General features: G+C 37.3%; 1 protein-coding gene across 1 annotated transcript in view; it reads right to left on the bottom strand.

The window, feature by feature from the left end:
- ANGPT1 (angiopoietin 1) overlaps positions 1 to 16587 on the bottom strand; it is a 147184-nt gene that overhangs the window by 61352 nt on the left and 69245 nt on the right. Inside the window, exon 3 of the mRNA XM_087706775.1 lies at positions 10914 to 11035. Coding sequence (XP_087562901.1) covers positions 10914 to 11035 — 122 coding nt within the window. The remainder of the gene's footprint in view (positions 1 to 10913; positions 11036 to 16587) is intronic.

Genomic DNA, 16587 nt, shown 5'->3' with positions numbered 1-16587 from the left:
CAAAATACTGGCGCATAATACACCAGACATCACACTGGTTGAGAAAAATAAGGTCACAATCATAGACATCGCAATACCAGGTGATAGCAGGGTCGCCGAGAAGGAACATGAAAAAATCGCAAGATACCAGGACTTAAAAATCGAAATTCAACGACTATGGCACAAACCAGCAGTGGTAATTCCAGTGGTAATTGGCACACTGGGTGCTATTCCAAAAGCACTGGAATTACATTTAAAACAGTTAAAAATTGACAAAATCACCATCAGTCAAATGCAAAAAGCCGCACTGCTTGGATCTGCACGCATATTACGAAAATACGTTACGACGTCCTAGGCCCCTGGGTGGGGCCCGACTAGTAACCAATGCCAAATCCGGTGAAACAACTGGCCGCTGTGATACAATTGTATAACAATAATAATAATAATAAGAATAATAACAACAACAACAACAACAACAATAACAACAACAACAATAACCCTTCCGAGGAGCTTTATCTTGTCATGTTAGAAGGGCTTGCATGCTCTAATGATCCTAAGGACTATGCTGAACAGGTGCAACATATCAGACAGGTCTCAGGTGAAGGGCCAGACAAAATTTGCTCCACAACCCATTCAAATATGGTGAATACAAAAAAAAATGAAATTTATGCCAGCTGAACCATCGCCCGTATTAACAAGGGTTCCATTGGATGCTATGGCTCCTGGGCATTCTGTGCAAAATGAGCTACAGAGCTCAGCTCCCTCTGCTAGGCAACCAGGGCATGGAGCTGACAGGCTACTGGAAGAAAAAGTGAAAAAGCGAAAAATCTGGACTAGGGAAGAAAACATCTCTATTATCAAAGCTTACTATCAGTCTGACCCAGCAAAACGTGGATTTCAAAAATGAATGTATCAGATTTGGAAGGTGAACCACATGGATTGTGATCTCAGTGAACAAAGGCTAATGAAAAAAAAGGAGGGTTTATTGACATTGCAATACCTGGAGATGCACGAATTGAAGATAAACAGCAAGAAAAAATCACAAAGTACGGGGACTTGCAAATTGAAGTTAGCGACTGTGGAAAAAGAAATTGTGTGTTGTCCTGATTGTAATTGGACCCCTTAAAGCAAAACCTAAAGGGCTACCTCACTATTTGGAAATTCTAAATTTATCAGGCTTGAACATTCTGATTCTACAAAAAACCACCCTACTTGGAACAGCTTATATCCTCTGACGTTACCTTAACAGTTCCTAGGTCCTTGGTTAGGACTCGAGCTGTTGAGCTACCAACCAGCCCCAAAGGCTGTGAATCTCACCAAAGATTAACCACATAATAACAACAGCAACAACTTAGCAATAACAGAGAAACATCTTTAAGCTGTTCACAAATGAAAATACCTGGCATTAAAAAAAAGTTTCCCCCTATATTTTAGAAAATATAGATTTGGCAGATACTAATGCTGCTATTAGGGACATGATAGCTCAGTGCTAAGACGCTGAGCTTGTCAATCAGAAAGGTCAGCAATTTGATAGTTTGAATCCTTAGTGCCACATAAACAGGGTGAGCTCTCATTACTTGTCCCAGCTTCTGCCAACCTAGCAGTTTGAATGCATGTAAAAAATGCAGGTTAAAAAAATAGGAACCACCATTGGTAGGAAGATAACAGTGTTCTGTGTGCAGTCATGCCAGCCACATGATCACGGAGAGGTCTTCAGACAGTGCTGTCTCTTTGGCTTTGAAACAGAGATAAGCACCACCCCCTAGAGTCGGGAACAACTAGCATATATGTGCAAGGGGAATCTTTACCTAATGCTGCTTCTAAGGTTGTAGTAATAGAGGGAAATCCAGGATGCTTAAATCCAGAACATTTCCAAATACAACAATACACATCCCTACTTGTTTTCCTCTTGTTTTCTCCTTTCTTTCTTTCTTTCTTTCTTTCTTCCTTCCTTCCTTCCTTCCTTTCTTTCTTTCTTTCTTTCTTTCTTTCGTTCTTTAGTTCTAAATCTGTACCTTGCCACCTTCAGTGGACAATTCCTGGTTTATGGTGATATGAAAGAGCGGGGGGAGGGGGGAGGCATCCCTATCTACTTTCATTACCCTGTTTATTTCACCTGATAATATCTCAGATCACTGCTTTTAAAAAAAAAAAACTGGTGTCCCAAACCAAACTTATTATAGAGCCGAGGTGGCGCAGTGGTTAAATGCAGCACTGCAGGCTACTTCAGCTGACTGCAGTTCTGCAGTTCAGCTGTTCAAATCTCACCGGCTCAGGGTTGACTCAGCCTTCCATCCTTCCGAGGTGGGTAAAATGAGGACCCGGATTGTTGGGGGCAATATGCTGACTCTGTAAACTGCTTAGAGAGGGCTGAAAGCCTTATGAAGCGGTATATAAGTCTAACTGCTATTATTAAACTTTTGTATGGGCTTCATAAAAAAAATGGAGGAAATATCAAATGAAAAAGATTTGAAGCTAGAATGTCTGCAGGGGGTGGGGGCGTTCAAAAATAACAAGACATCACACATAAAAAGAAAGTGCCTTACCTCTTACCTGCCTCCTCCCCACTGGTACCCCTAGCAGAGGTGGGTTGCTACCGGTTCGCCTTGGTTCAGGTGAACCGTTAGTGGAAATTGGGACTTTGTGAAATGCGAGTGAAATGAACCAGCAGCAATGCCGGCAGCAACCCACCCCTGACCCCTAGCATCCAAAAACCCAGTGAACAAGACACTCCAGACCTATCTCTGGATATTCTCCACTGTCTGCTCCATTCTGCTCTTCTGCTTTGGCCATAACCTGGCGCTTAACAGGCCAATATGGATTACTTCCCATCTGAAAATTAATATCCTGGCAAAGAATAAAGATGACAAAGATGACTGGAATGGCAACGGCCACATAGAAAATTAAAAGCAAAAACAAAACAAAAGACAACCTCTGCGCACATTTTATTAAGATGACAATTTAAAAATGAAACCGCAAAATATACGGAATCTTTGGAAAATATGGTCATATGATATAAGATTTCATCTCTCTTTATATACGAGAACTATAGTAAAGTCCTTTAGGGAATATTTTCTCTTTATCTGCACACACATATGTGTTTGGGGTTGAAGGTATTTTAACTTAAGAAAAACTGATTTCACTAAAACGATTTAGTTTCTCTGCGTAATGTCAGAAGAATGATAGCATCCTCAATTCTCTCCAAACGCAAGGTTATATGAGGTACATAATGTCTTCAGAGACTATGGAAATGAAAAATGATTTGAAAGAGGTAATCAAAGTAAAATATACAAAGGTTCTTCCAAAGAGAAAATTAAAAGTGACACCAACATCACATTTCACCCAGCCAGCATTCTTTCCATGAAGCTAACTTACGTATTTTCTGAAAAGGAACTTCCTTTAAAAATAAAACTCAAAGTAGTCCTTTGTATAATTCAATTTTACATTTTATTGCATTTTGTTTCATTTTATCCTTTTGCCTTCTTTCCCTATGATATAAAATGCTGAAAGATTTAATCTGATTTATCATTTTTAGCTATTTGTTAGAGTAATTTCACCTTTTTTTGAGAAAGATTACATATAAATCTAATAAATAACAGCATATTTTTCATGAAAATGAATGTTGTTTTATTACACATATATGATGAAAAACATGATTTTCTTTATTCCCAAATCCACTTCCTTCTTCATTTGAATCGGACATTTGCTTGTATAATTAAATTTAAATTGTGAATTTCTGAGACTTTATTTAAGATTTCTTAAATCCCAAGAACGTAAAACTCACCAGGCGTCAAATTAAGCTTGCTGTTTGGATGTCTCTAATATCCACTAAGTGGTTAAACGGAACATTCAAAAGTAATGATTACAAAATGAGTTTGCCTGGTTTTTGTCTTCACCACTTCTGAGAGTAAAGATGTCATCTACTCAATTCTTGCAAGGCACAATGGTCTCCTTATGAGGAGCTACTTTTAGGGAATTCGTGGATGAACTTTCAATCTCTCTTTCTCCAGAGAAATTCAAAGGACCAGTCTGATATTTCATAGAGACATTGTCAGTCACCCATGACTTGTACTTGAAATTCTTCATGGGTTGTTTGCTTACTGGGACGTAGCTATTTTAATTTATCATCTACTTTATTCTTTATGTTTGTCTGGCAGTTTGCAAGGGAGACAGGATGTCTGTTTTTTCTACAGATGCCAGGTAAGGTAGGGAACCTGGGACATTGGTGAGAGAGAAGACCAGAGGTGGGCTTCAAAAATTTCAGCAACAGGTTATCTGCTCAGTTGCTGGGTGGGCGTGGCCTAGTTGGCTTCCTGCACCACAGCAGGTGAGGGCATTTTCACCTTCCCCAGGTTCCAGAGGCTTTCCTTGAGTCTCGGGGGGGGGGGGGGAGGAACTACCTCCCCCAGGCTCTGGAGACCTTTCGGAGGCCTGTTTTCTCCCCTTCCTGAGCCTTCGCACGGGCCCTGCACTTACCTCGCATGCAAAATGGGCCATCTGGAGACTCCTGGGAGGGGTGGGGTGGCAGCGGCAGGGAGTGGTGGGTGAGGCTAGCCAGGGGTGGGATTTGAAGGTTCTCTGAACCGGCCATAATTTTAGCTACAGCTTCTCTCAAACCCAGGCAAACCCATAGCAGTTCACTCCTGGAGAAGACCTTAGTTAGTATATGTAAGAGTAGCTGAGATAGGCAAATTAGGAGCTAAAACTTCATTTCTAAATATATGGATGGCTAAGATTTTTCTTCCTTTTGAAAAATACTTTTTTTTTCTGTATAAATCCATGTTTATTTTCTACCCTGCTTGCCTGTTCACTGAATAAAAGCTTAAAAGATCAGGTCTTCCTTCTTCCTGTGGTTAGAGAACCATTATTGAGCCAAGTATTGGAAAAGGAATTGCAGCTGGGAGACTAGGAAAGAAAGTTCATAAACTCCATGAGTAAACTGGGAATTATTCTCCAGTACAGATTTGACATAAGTTGGAGAAGAATATAGCTCTATGAATAGTACTTTTAAGATGAGTGTGATGAGATTCATCTTGTATTTGGGCTTAAGTTCAGTAAGCATCAGCTTTATTTCTAGTCACCTGATCTCATCATCACAGAGGTGATGGAGAACAAAAGAACCTTCATAATATGGTCCAGGATTTCACTATTGGCTGTGGGGATACATTTCCAGCAGTTGCCCAATATCAGCATAAAAATCCAGGGTCATAAAAACCTTCCCTATGCCAACTTTCCATTTGGCTCTGGTTGGAGATTTAAATAGTAAAATCTTCCTGGTTCTGGTTAGGAAGTTGTAAGTATCTCTCATCTACTGACCACTCTTTTGCATCTGTGGGCCAAAAATAATGTCATATCCACACACTAACCAGCCAGAGATATATTGTGTTGTTTAATTTTAGATCCTCTCATTCTCCACATATTCATACACATCTCAAGGCTCTTCTTATTGTTTTTCTTTTGGAGAACAGTTCTGTGGCAAAATGCCTTAAACACGGGTCATTTAACAAAGTCTGGGGATATAATAACATCCACATGTTGTTTATTCATTGACTATTGTAGACCTTCAGCATCATGTATGTTTATAGGTGTGTATATATATATATAGAGAGAGAGAGAGCAAAAGAGAGCATTGAATCCACAAATCTGGTAAAGATACTGGATGTAATTTTTTAAAAACAAATATTACAATGATACTAAAAATACTTTGAACACTTTAATGGATGCGGATTGTAATATCTTACTAAAGGAGTACATGAATAGCTGTCAACTTCATATATCACAAAGATATAGTAATAATGAGGGCAAAGGGGTTAGATCTTCCTTTTGTACAATTATAAAGTGGCTTTATCATACAGATTTACAGATTTAATACTTAATATTCTGCTTTCTACAGAAATATATATTCCTATGTTGTTGGAAAAATGAAAACCACATAGAAACTGAGAGAGAGATTCTCATATCAGAAACAGTTGTAGTTCTCAAGACATGGTATAATATCTAACAGTAGTTATGAATGAACCACTAATAAAACCCTTTTATATCTCCTTATTCCCTCTCATTCCATTCCTTCCATAATTGTAAGATCAGGTTTAAAAGTCCAAGTAGTGACTAGATATTTTATGATAAGTACAAATCTAGCTGTGCAGCAGAAGCTTGTAAGTCTAATGCGCCAATTTAGCATATGTTCATACTATATGCTAAAACAAAACTAAACAAGATACAGTGGGAAGTTGTTTGAATCAAACCAGTAAGTTAAAAATTCATTGTGGAGTTTTCCAACAGAATGTCTTATTTTATGTACTGTGGATTGATATAATAAGTATGGCAGAGATTTGTGAATGGTAGTGGTGTTTACTATTTAAATAACATCCAGCAGATAATGTCTCCCATTTTCCACAACATTTTAACATCAAAGATATTTAAAGAAGGAAGCAGAACATTATACCTACATCCTTTAATATCATTTTTTTTCTTTATCATGAACATTCTTTCCTCCTAATTATTTGAAGGATAAGCCTTCCTAATCAGATTTTAGTTTTTTTTTAAAATTTGGTGATGATTTTGATGATCTCTAGTGTTTTAAAATGCGAGGGGAAAAAGAGGAAGTCCAAACCGATTTTTGTCTGTTTTGGAGACTTTGACATTTTTTTTTTTTACAAATTATAATGTTTAAACTATATTGTAAGTTTAACTATGGCTTTTGAAAGGTTACCACTTCAAAAATAGGAAGAAACTTTCAACCATTCTAATGAAAAAGGCTACATCAAAAGAAAAAGAATTCATGGACAATGGGGAGTGGGCAGTATATGGGGTTGAGTTGGTCGGCTCTTGGCCATGTTAGCCGAAACTACTTAGACCTCTCTCCATTGGTTAAAACTTTTGAGATACTAACAACATGCTCTACTCGGAGAGACAAATGTCCTACAACCATCTTATGCCCCAGATGACATGGCCAGTGACTGTGGGAGAGGTGATTCAAAACAGCAGGAGACTACTAGCTCACAATTTAACCCTGTCATTTTTCAGGAATGTATGGACACCATAATCATCGGTTGTTTAACTTAATATTCATTACCATTCTGTAAAGATAGGCCTTTTGTCTTTTCAATTATTGAAATGCATGAAACCACAAGTCCAGAAACTCAAAAGTTTGCTCCCTCTATCCATTCGTGCCTCAGGGCTATTCAACAGTATTCCCATTGGAAAGAAGCAATTCACTTTTCAAGTTCAGATAAGTTTCAAAAGATCTTTATGATGTGGCACAGGGGCTTGCCAATTGCCTTTCACCAAAGAAGGACAGAAAAAGGAAAACGCCAAAACAATCTGAAGGAAGTGGGGAAAACTTCTGAATTGTGACTTGTGCCAGCAACCAGTGTATAGAACATGTCAGGGGCACTATCAGTTGCATAAAAGGAAAACCAGTACAAAATGTTTTACAGATGGTACGTGGTGCCAACAAGGTTAGCTAAAATTTAACAAATACCTCCCCAAACTGTTGGAAATGTGAATCAATACACGAAACATATTACCATTTATGGTGGACCTGTGAGGAGACTAAAACATTTTGGAAAAGGATCAAAAATTGGCTGGAGGCAATAACAGGGGTTAAAATAGAATGGAAACCTGAAGGTTTTTTAAAAAAATTAGGAATAATGTCTGTGAAATACAAAAAGAAATCCAGTATTTAATACTACATATAATTACGGCAGCAAGGATTGCCTTTGCCCAGAAATAGAAAAAAGAATTAATTCCAAGCGAAGATGAAATAATAAGAAAGGTTATGGATTGTGCTGAAATGGACAAACTAACTAAAGAAATCCAGGGAAAAGAAGAATCATAATTCTATCAGATATGGGATAAATGGTATAGATGGATGGAGGAAAGAAACAAGAATCAATGAAGGAATACAACAAAACGCAAAAATAATAGTTATGAGTAAAATAAGAGGGTTAAGAATGGTGAAATCCAAATGAAATGCAATAGAAGGGGAAATAATATAAGGTGAGCGGTATCGATTGATAATTGCTATTAGAAAGAACAGGAAATTCCTGTTCGTATTGTATTGTGTAAATGTGGTGTATGTCTAAGTTTTGTTTGTGTGTGAAAGTGTCAGAGGATCTTCAGATGACTGCTATGTAGCTCCATTCCATTCCATCTCTCCATGAGGGAAGAAGAATTCAAATGAAAATATATATATTTAAAAGAAAGGAACACTCATCCTTATACATAAATACATGCATTCTGGTGTTTATGAATGCATGATGACAGGAGTGAGCTGCTATGGGTTCATCCAGAATTGGTAGAACCCATAGCTAATGTTATGTCTGTTTCTGAGAACCTCCAAATCCCACCCCTGGCTGGTCCCTCCCACCGCATTCCAGGAGTCTCCACATGGCCCATTTTTGATCCAAGGTAAGTGCAGGGCCCACACGGAGGCTCGGAGAGCGGTGAAAACGGGTCTCCCAGAAGTTTCAGCCCATTGTTCCCCATTCAGTCCCTAACAGTCCTTAAGAGCCTCCTGGCATTGTGCAAGAGAGGTCAAGGTATAGCTTAACTCACCATAGACTGAGACATACAGTGGCGTATCATCAACACATTGATAAAATTTCACCCAGTAGTGAACAGGGCCGTTTCTGGCCTCTGGAGAGTCTCCGGAGCCCAGGCTCGAGGAAAGTCTTGGAGCCTGGGGAAGGTGAAAATGCCCCACCCCACACCGTGATGTAAGAGGCCAACTAGGCTATGTTCACCATGGCCATGCCCACCCAGCAACCGGGAAGAGAACCCATTGCTGAAATTTTTGAAGCCCACCCATGCATGATGGTAATTGCAAAATACACATTACAAAGCTTATTTTATCCTAAAATGTATATATCCAGCCTCCAGCATTTCTATGCAGAACACAGATATAGAACACCTTCCCCTGCAATCTTTCCCCACCACTCTGAGATACATCATAGCCTGGTCAGTATATTGGGCTGTGGGTTTACATTTCATAAAGGTTACTCCATGAGTTTCCATGTCCGAGGGAAGATTAACCTTGGATTTCCTTAGTTCTGGTTCAATACCTTAAACTCCCACGTGCACTTTCAGCTAGCAGAAACACACAGAGAGAGAACAGATAACACACAAGCACTCACCTGAGGAAACGTCCACATAGTGTACATACAAACTGTATTCCAACTATAGAGATAATTCATACTTTCACACCCTGATATTTCATATGCCCTTGGGGAGAAGGTCTGCATGTGCATGCACATACACAAACATTTAATTATACTTGCTTCCTATGGCCACTTATAAGGGGCTGTAAATAATTTAAAAATCATGAGCTGTATGCTCTCCCTATCTCGTTTAAGTAATAAATAGAAGCATATTTCTGTTGCAATTTCCATATTAATCTAGAATTATCAATTAAGTGATTTCAACTTGCAGTTTATAAGGATGTATCTTTCTACAATATATAGGATATACATATATATGTACACACAGAAAGAGACACATATTGTATATACGTGTGTGTGTGTGTGTGCTGGTCTTGTTGTATTCGGGTCTTTTCCCGTGTAAGATTGAGATTGTCTTGGCAACGTTTCGGCGTGGTCTCACTTTTCGGCTTAAAGTGTGATCAGAGCTGCCGTCATTCTATAAATCTTGGTGTGTGTGTGTGTGTGTGTGTGGAGTGCTGGCTTTGTTTCAGTAAGTGGATTGATTGGATGTGTGACTATATTATGATTGGTAGATTGGTGCTGGCATACACACACACATACATCATACATACATACATACATACATTCCTACACAATATATGTATGTATGTATGCATGTATGCATGTATGTATATTTATGTGTATGTATGTGTGTGTGTGTCTGTGTGTGCGCGCGTGTGTGTTTTTGTAGATTTTCAAGGGTGTAGGTATGCTGGTCTTGTTGTATTCGGGTCTTTTCCTGTGTAAGATTGAGATTGTCTTGGCAACGTATACACACACACACACACACACACACACACACACTATATGTTCACACAAACTGGGAATTACACAGTGACCACTCAAATGCTTCACTTTTCAGTGATACCTTATTTTGTTTCACTATGGAAAATACCAGAGCAGCCATGCATGTTCTGAATTTGAATAGTATCTACTTTAGGTAGGCAGAGCAAAATTCTGTGGCTATTTTGTTCCCCCATTTAGAAATGGAGCACCCATTTAGAAATGGACCCTTTTTTGGAGATTTCGTTCAAATCTTGATGAAAATAAGGTGCCCTTTTGAATATCTATGTATCCCTACCTCTTATTAAAGTACAGTAATGCAGTTTTGTCTGGGCTGCATCGTTTCTCATGATATTCATGATTTCATTCATTCATTCATTCTTCATTCATTCAGTTTGGAGGCTTTAACAGTTTACTGTTAAAAGAGAAAAAGTATAGGTATCTATAAAGGAGCAGAGTTGTCCAGAAAGCTAATTCAATATCAGAAAAACCATAGGGACCCCACAATGATCCTACAGTATCTCAAAGCCAGGGAGAACAAGCAGGATTTGAATAGTTTATGATTAGAATGTCATTCAGTAGAAGAAAAATAGCTTTCTGGTGACGGCTCTTAGATGACAATGAACACAGCCAAATGTTTCTTCAAATAGAGAAATTCCAAAGAGAAAGAAAATTATAATGTTGTGGAAATGTTCTCTTCATTCTTAACTTTTGGTGGTAGTCAAAAGTAGAACATGTCCATAACAATACTTGTTCTGGATGAAATACCCCTGCAGATGCACAAAGAACTCCAGAAATATTTGGATTTGACTTATTCAAGTATAATGTAAATAATGGGAGAAACTTTTGGAGAGAAACCAGCATGTTCTGGAAGCGAACATCTCACTTTAAGATTGTAGTGAAGACTATAAGAGTGAAACATTCAAAGGTCATTAATTTTATACTCGCCTGTTTTTCTCATGGATTTTCAAGATTTCATGGGTCTGTTGGAGCAATTGTTTCTCCAGCTTGTAAGTAGATAAGGAATTTTCCAGCAGTTGGATTTCAAGCCGGGATGTTTGATTAAGAACCTGAAGAAGGCAAACAAACAAAAAAACCTTGCAATAAATTAAGACAACACAATGAATCTTTATTGGTACAAGTATGAAAAAGCAGATTAATGCTAAAATGACCTCACTGAAGATAGACACAGATCAAAAGCAATCTGATTCATAACTATCATCTTGGTCAATATATTCATTGCACCAGTAATGGTATCCTATTATCTTCACTACCAATTTGGTAGTGGGAACATGCATGCACAGAAGGTCCTTGATATATATATATCTTATCTTATATCTTATATCTTATATCTTATATCTTATATCTTATATCTTATATCTTATATCTTATATCTTATATCTTATATCTTATATCTTATATCTTATATCTTATATCTTATATCTTATATCTTATATCTTATATCTTATATCTTATATCTTATATCATATCTTACATCTTACATCTTACATCTTACATCTTACATCTTACATCTTACATCTTACATCTTACATCTTACATCTTACATCTTATATCTTATATCTTATATCTTATATCATCTTATATCTTATATCTTATATCTTATATCTTATTTACTAACAGCAGCAAATAGTCCAGGGTTTTTAGCGTTCATTTTCAAATTGTACTTTCAGATCTGAGAAGCTTGCCATGATGAATTCAGTTTTTAAACTAAAGAAACCAGATTCCAAGTATTGCTCTGTAAACATAATTTCTAATATAACATTATCCCATGGTATCCCTTTTGCTATATTTGATCTTTATTTTTTAGCATTTTCATCGCCCATGATAGCGTAGATCTCCACAGGAGGTCTGCATTCCTCTCTCTATTTCTTTAATATCAGCTACTACTTCCATTCTCAACAGGACTTCTTATATATTGAACAGAACAACATTCCTAGACGCTAGGATCAAAAATAACTACATTTACACAACAAAAGGTTTTCAAAAGAACAAAAGAGAAGAAATCATATATCTAAGAATTCATGGAAGCATTTACCTATTCTTCCATCTTCCAAACATTCTACAATTTTTGTTTCTAAAAAATTGGTTTGCACAGGGAGATAATTTTTATTAATATTAAATATTATTCAAGCGTTAAGTTTGTATTCAACCATTCCAATGATAAAATCAGTTTTGAAGAGTCCACCTAAATAAATAAAATTGTATGCCTGATGGTTGTCTGAAAATGGGTAACAGTTAGTTAATGCATATATTCTAGTATGGCCGCATAGCATATTTACCCAATCTCACATGAATGAAAAGCAGTAGCAAAGTAAGTCAATATTAGTTTTTCTTAAGAAATGAAAGCTGTACTATATAGTGATTGGAATTGTGTGAACATACCTTACACTTTTTTCCTCATTTTTAGATTGTCCTAGCTTTTTTTGTGATGGCTGTGAAGGTTGGACCATAGGAAAAGCTGAGCACCCAAAAATTGAGGCCTTTGAACTATGGTGCTGGAGAAGACTCTTATGAGTCTCTTGGATTGCAAGGTGATCAAATCTGTCAGTCCTAGAGGAGATCAACCCTGACTGCTATTTAGAAGGCCAAATCCTGAAGAGGAAACACAAATAATTTGGCCACCTAATGAGAAGGAAGGACTCACTGGAGAAGAGCCTAATACTGGGAAAGATTGAGGGCAAAAGAAGAATAGGATGACAGAGAATGAGGTGGCTGGATGGAGTTACTGAAGCAGTAGGAATGAGCTTAAATGGATTCCAGAGAATGGTAGATGATAGGAAGGCCTGGAGGAATGCTTTCCATGGGGTCGCGATGGGTTGGACATGACTTCGCAACTAATAACAACAAGCTTTTTTTAAATCTTGAACCATATAATGTGCTAAGATATATTTGTCTTTGCTTATAACATAAATAGCTTAATATGTAACCTGCAAACTTGTCCAATTTGCACAGGAAACCTTTTAATATATGAATGAAGGCAAATATACATCTTGCAGGATTCAATCTGGGTAAGTCACTGGGACAAGAGGTTCAGTCTTCTGAGCTTTTGGACTTGTGCTGGAGCCCCTCTTCAAGGAGCTTCTCTCTAGCAGATTCGACCGGAAGTTCTCCAGCTGAACAGATGAGCGGGTTTGAGCCCTGAAGAGTCTCACATGAACTCTGTCTGACAAACCAATTCCAAGATCCTTTTTGGATCAGAACCCCCCTATGTGGGGTTGAAGAAGGGGCAGTGTCTCATCAGACCAGAGGGAGTGCAACAGGTCCCTCATAGGTTGAAGATTTGCTCTCTGAATTGGAGTCAAGGTGGCAACATGGCAACATGGCTGCACAAAAAGCTGACTTCAGGCCAAAGCAACTGAGCAATAGCGTGCAGGAGAAGAGATGAAAGCCTGGTGAGAACATCTAATTAACCCACAATCATAAATCAGAATTTGGAAAAGGCAAAGAACCTTGAGAGTATAAATAATATTGATGGGCAGATCCGGATTTTGGCAAAAAGAAAGAAAAAAGGGGAAAAATAAAGGGTTGAATCACTAGCCCAAAAAGAGTCATTTGCTTGAAACAATTTGGACAGAAAGGAGAAAGTAGAGAAGTGACAAACACACTCAAATGCAAATTCTAAATTTGGTTTTGGATTTGAAAAGATTGTGTCTTTTAAGAGACTAGGAAGTTGAAATGGAAACCAAAACATACCTAAGAGATTTGCATCATTCGAGTTTCTTCTAACTAACATATCTTAAGCAACTCCAATTAATGAGGGGTAGAATGTAACAAGGGGAAAAATTCAAGGAAAAAGCACTATTTTCTCACTGATAAATTAATCTTGCCTGTGCAGCGAATGGAATGCGAAACTCTGAGCAGGAAGTTTTAATTAACCAATTGCCATAAATCAGAATTTGGAAAAGCAGTAGGTGAAGAGAAACATACCAGAGTTTGGCTGTGAGCGAGTTTGTTCCAATTAATATATTTTGAGCAACTATAACCAACAAGAGATGGAAGGTAACAAGGGGAAAAATAATAAAATCAAAAGCCGGAAAATTATGAAGGTTTTTTTCTGCAAAAGATCAAAATGGCTCCCGCCTCTCTTCCTCTCCACATCAGCTGAACTAGCTAAATTTAAGGTGGAACAGAGCTCTGAAATAAGAACTGTATAGCTAACTGTAACTTTGGAACTGGACATTATGGAAAGGTGGGAATTTGAAGAACTACGTGAATTATTAAAAATATGCATAAATCATTAAAATCAAGTCTAAATAGAATTTTGAACTCAGATATTGAGGAGAAAAAGGAAGTGAAGGAAGAAGTGAAAGAAGAAGAGAGGGGATAATGAAGGGGCAGAAATGGTGAAAAATAAAAAGCACACCAAAAATTTCATTGGGTTTGACAGTGGTATAGGGAAAATTGAAAAGGGGGGATGTGTCCCAACAAAAGAGGAAAAAGCAGTTAAAAGATCTCACTGAGTTTGACAGTGGCATAGGGAAAACTGAAGAGGGGGGGTATGCCCCAACAAAGGGAAATACAAAAGATTTCACTGGGTTTGACAGTGGCTTGGGGAAAATGGAAGAGGGTGGACATGTCAAAACAAAGAAAAGGGAGAAGACAGGAATAGAGAAGTGGGACAAAAGACTTACTAGGAAGAAATGAGACAATTAGAAATTGTTATATGGGGAATTATAAAGCTGAGATATGTGGTTTACTCCTATACATGATAATAAAGCTGAGTTGCTAACTGATTGAATATGATAATGGAAAGATAATTAAATAAAGGTTAAAATATATGGACAAATATGAAATTGTTATGGGGAGAATGTAAAGCAGAGGTATGTGATTCACTTGTATACATGATAATTAAACTGAGTTGCTAATTGATTGAATATGACAATGGAAGGACAATTAAGTATGAGTTAAATTATATGAAATATGGATACATACAGAATTCCTAAGCTGATGAACAAAGTGAGATGTGTAACGCTTGTTATTCTATATAGTAGATTAAAGGAATTGTAATGAACATTGAACAGTAAGGATTGTTATTTTAACACAATTAAGGCTAACCTGCCAAGATATGGAAAAATGGAGAGGGAAAATTAAATATACTTACAATGGGAAATTATTGAGATTACAAAGACAGAATTACAAATTTGGGACATGTAAGGATGCATAATTATATAAATATAATGATGAGAATAGCTGGGAATTGTAACCAGGACTACATCTCGGCCAAAAATAGGCTGGATTTTTTTTTAAAAAAAAATACAATTACTATATATGTATACTTTTTTTCTCTTTTAAAAAAGAATGAGGAAAATATATGTTAAAATTAAATATGTATATTGAAAAGGAATTATAAATACTATCAACATAAAATGGAGCTCGCTCAGAGGCTGAAATACACCAAGTAAGATTAAGAGTGTGAAGTAGAGGAGAAAGGTAAGGGGAGAGAGGACAAGGAGAGAAGAAGGGGAAGTAGAGAAGAAAAGGACGACAGAGGGAAGAAAGGAGGAGAGGAGAGAGGAAGAACAAAGTGATGGATAAGGTACAAATATGGTGTATGGAGAGCAGAAGAGCCAATAATTGTTTTTGGAAGTTGGTGGTAAGACAAATTGATGTAAACATTTAATAATATAATATGATGTTGATTATGTAATAGTATAAATGTGGATTGATATATACATATGTATGTATGTATATGTGTATGTGTATGTGTATGTGTATGTGTATGTGTATGTGTATGTGTATGTGTATGTGTATGTGTATGTGTATGTATATGTATATGTATATGTATATGTGTATATCAATCAATCAGAGTGTGTGCTTTCGGATATTCTATGCATGATATTTATGTGGTGCCTGGTTGGTTGTTACATTATTGGTTGATTAAGGTGTGGATGGTCGGCTATTAAGTCATTGGCTATTATTTTCTTGTGCTGCTATGTACTTGTCTCCTAGTGCATGATAAGATGATGGTAAATCAGCATTCCTGTTGATTGACAAGGGGCCCATTTCATAGATTTCAATCATTTCCATGGCTATCTTTGTACCTGCATGGCCAACAATTTTAATAACTGCAAAATTGGATACATCTCCTTGTTCATTGCAATGTGAGGCTACCAATGAATTTGGATGTCGTCTGACTGCTCACTTCTCTTCTTGCAATCTTGTGGTTAGCGTCCTCCCTATGTGTCCTACACAGTCACAGGGACAATCCATGCAGGGAGATCTGGTAGATTTCATTACAAGTATTTCCCACCTCCAAGCGATCTTTGAAATGCATGATTTGCCCTCCAGTTCTGGTGACCAACCCAGATTGGGCTTTTTTATAGAGTTTACTCTCAGATCTTGTCACAAAACACAAAAACATTGAGAAGAAAAGTTGGAACACTCGTATGATTTTTTTTATCTCTTGCACAATTTAGTCCTCATGTGTTACTTTAAAAAAAACCTTAAAGAGAGCAATATCTATGTTTTACGTCTTGAACATACCCAATATTTTCTTCATATGGTGAGAAAGTGCCATAGAAAGCCATTAAACTAAAATCCTGCTTTCTTAAGGCGTACTGAGACTGGGAATGGAAAAGGAAAACTAGCAACTACACCCTGG

Source organism: Thamnophis sirtalis, unplaced genomic scaffold (assembly GCF_051295495.1).
Source record: "Thamnophis sirtalis isolate CommonGarterSnake01/CBP01778 unplaced genomic scaffold, rThaSir2_p1.2 scaffold_2, whole genome shotgun sequence".
NCBI classification, from domain to species: Eukaryota; Metazoa; Chordata; class Lepidosauria; order Squamata; family Natricidae; genus Thamnophis; species Thamnophis sirtalis.
This window is presented reverse-complemented; position numbering and strand designations above follow the sequence as displayed.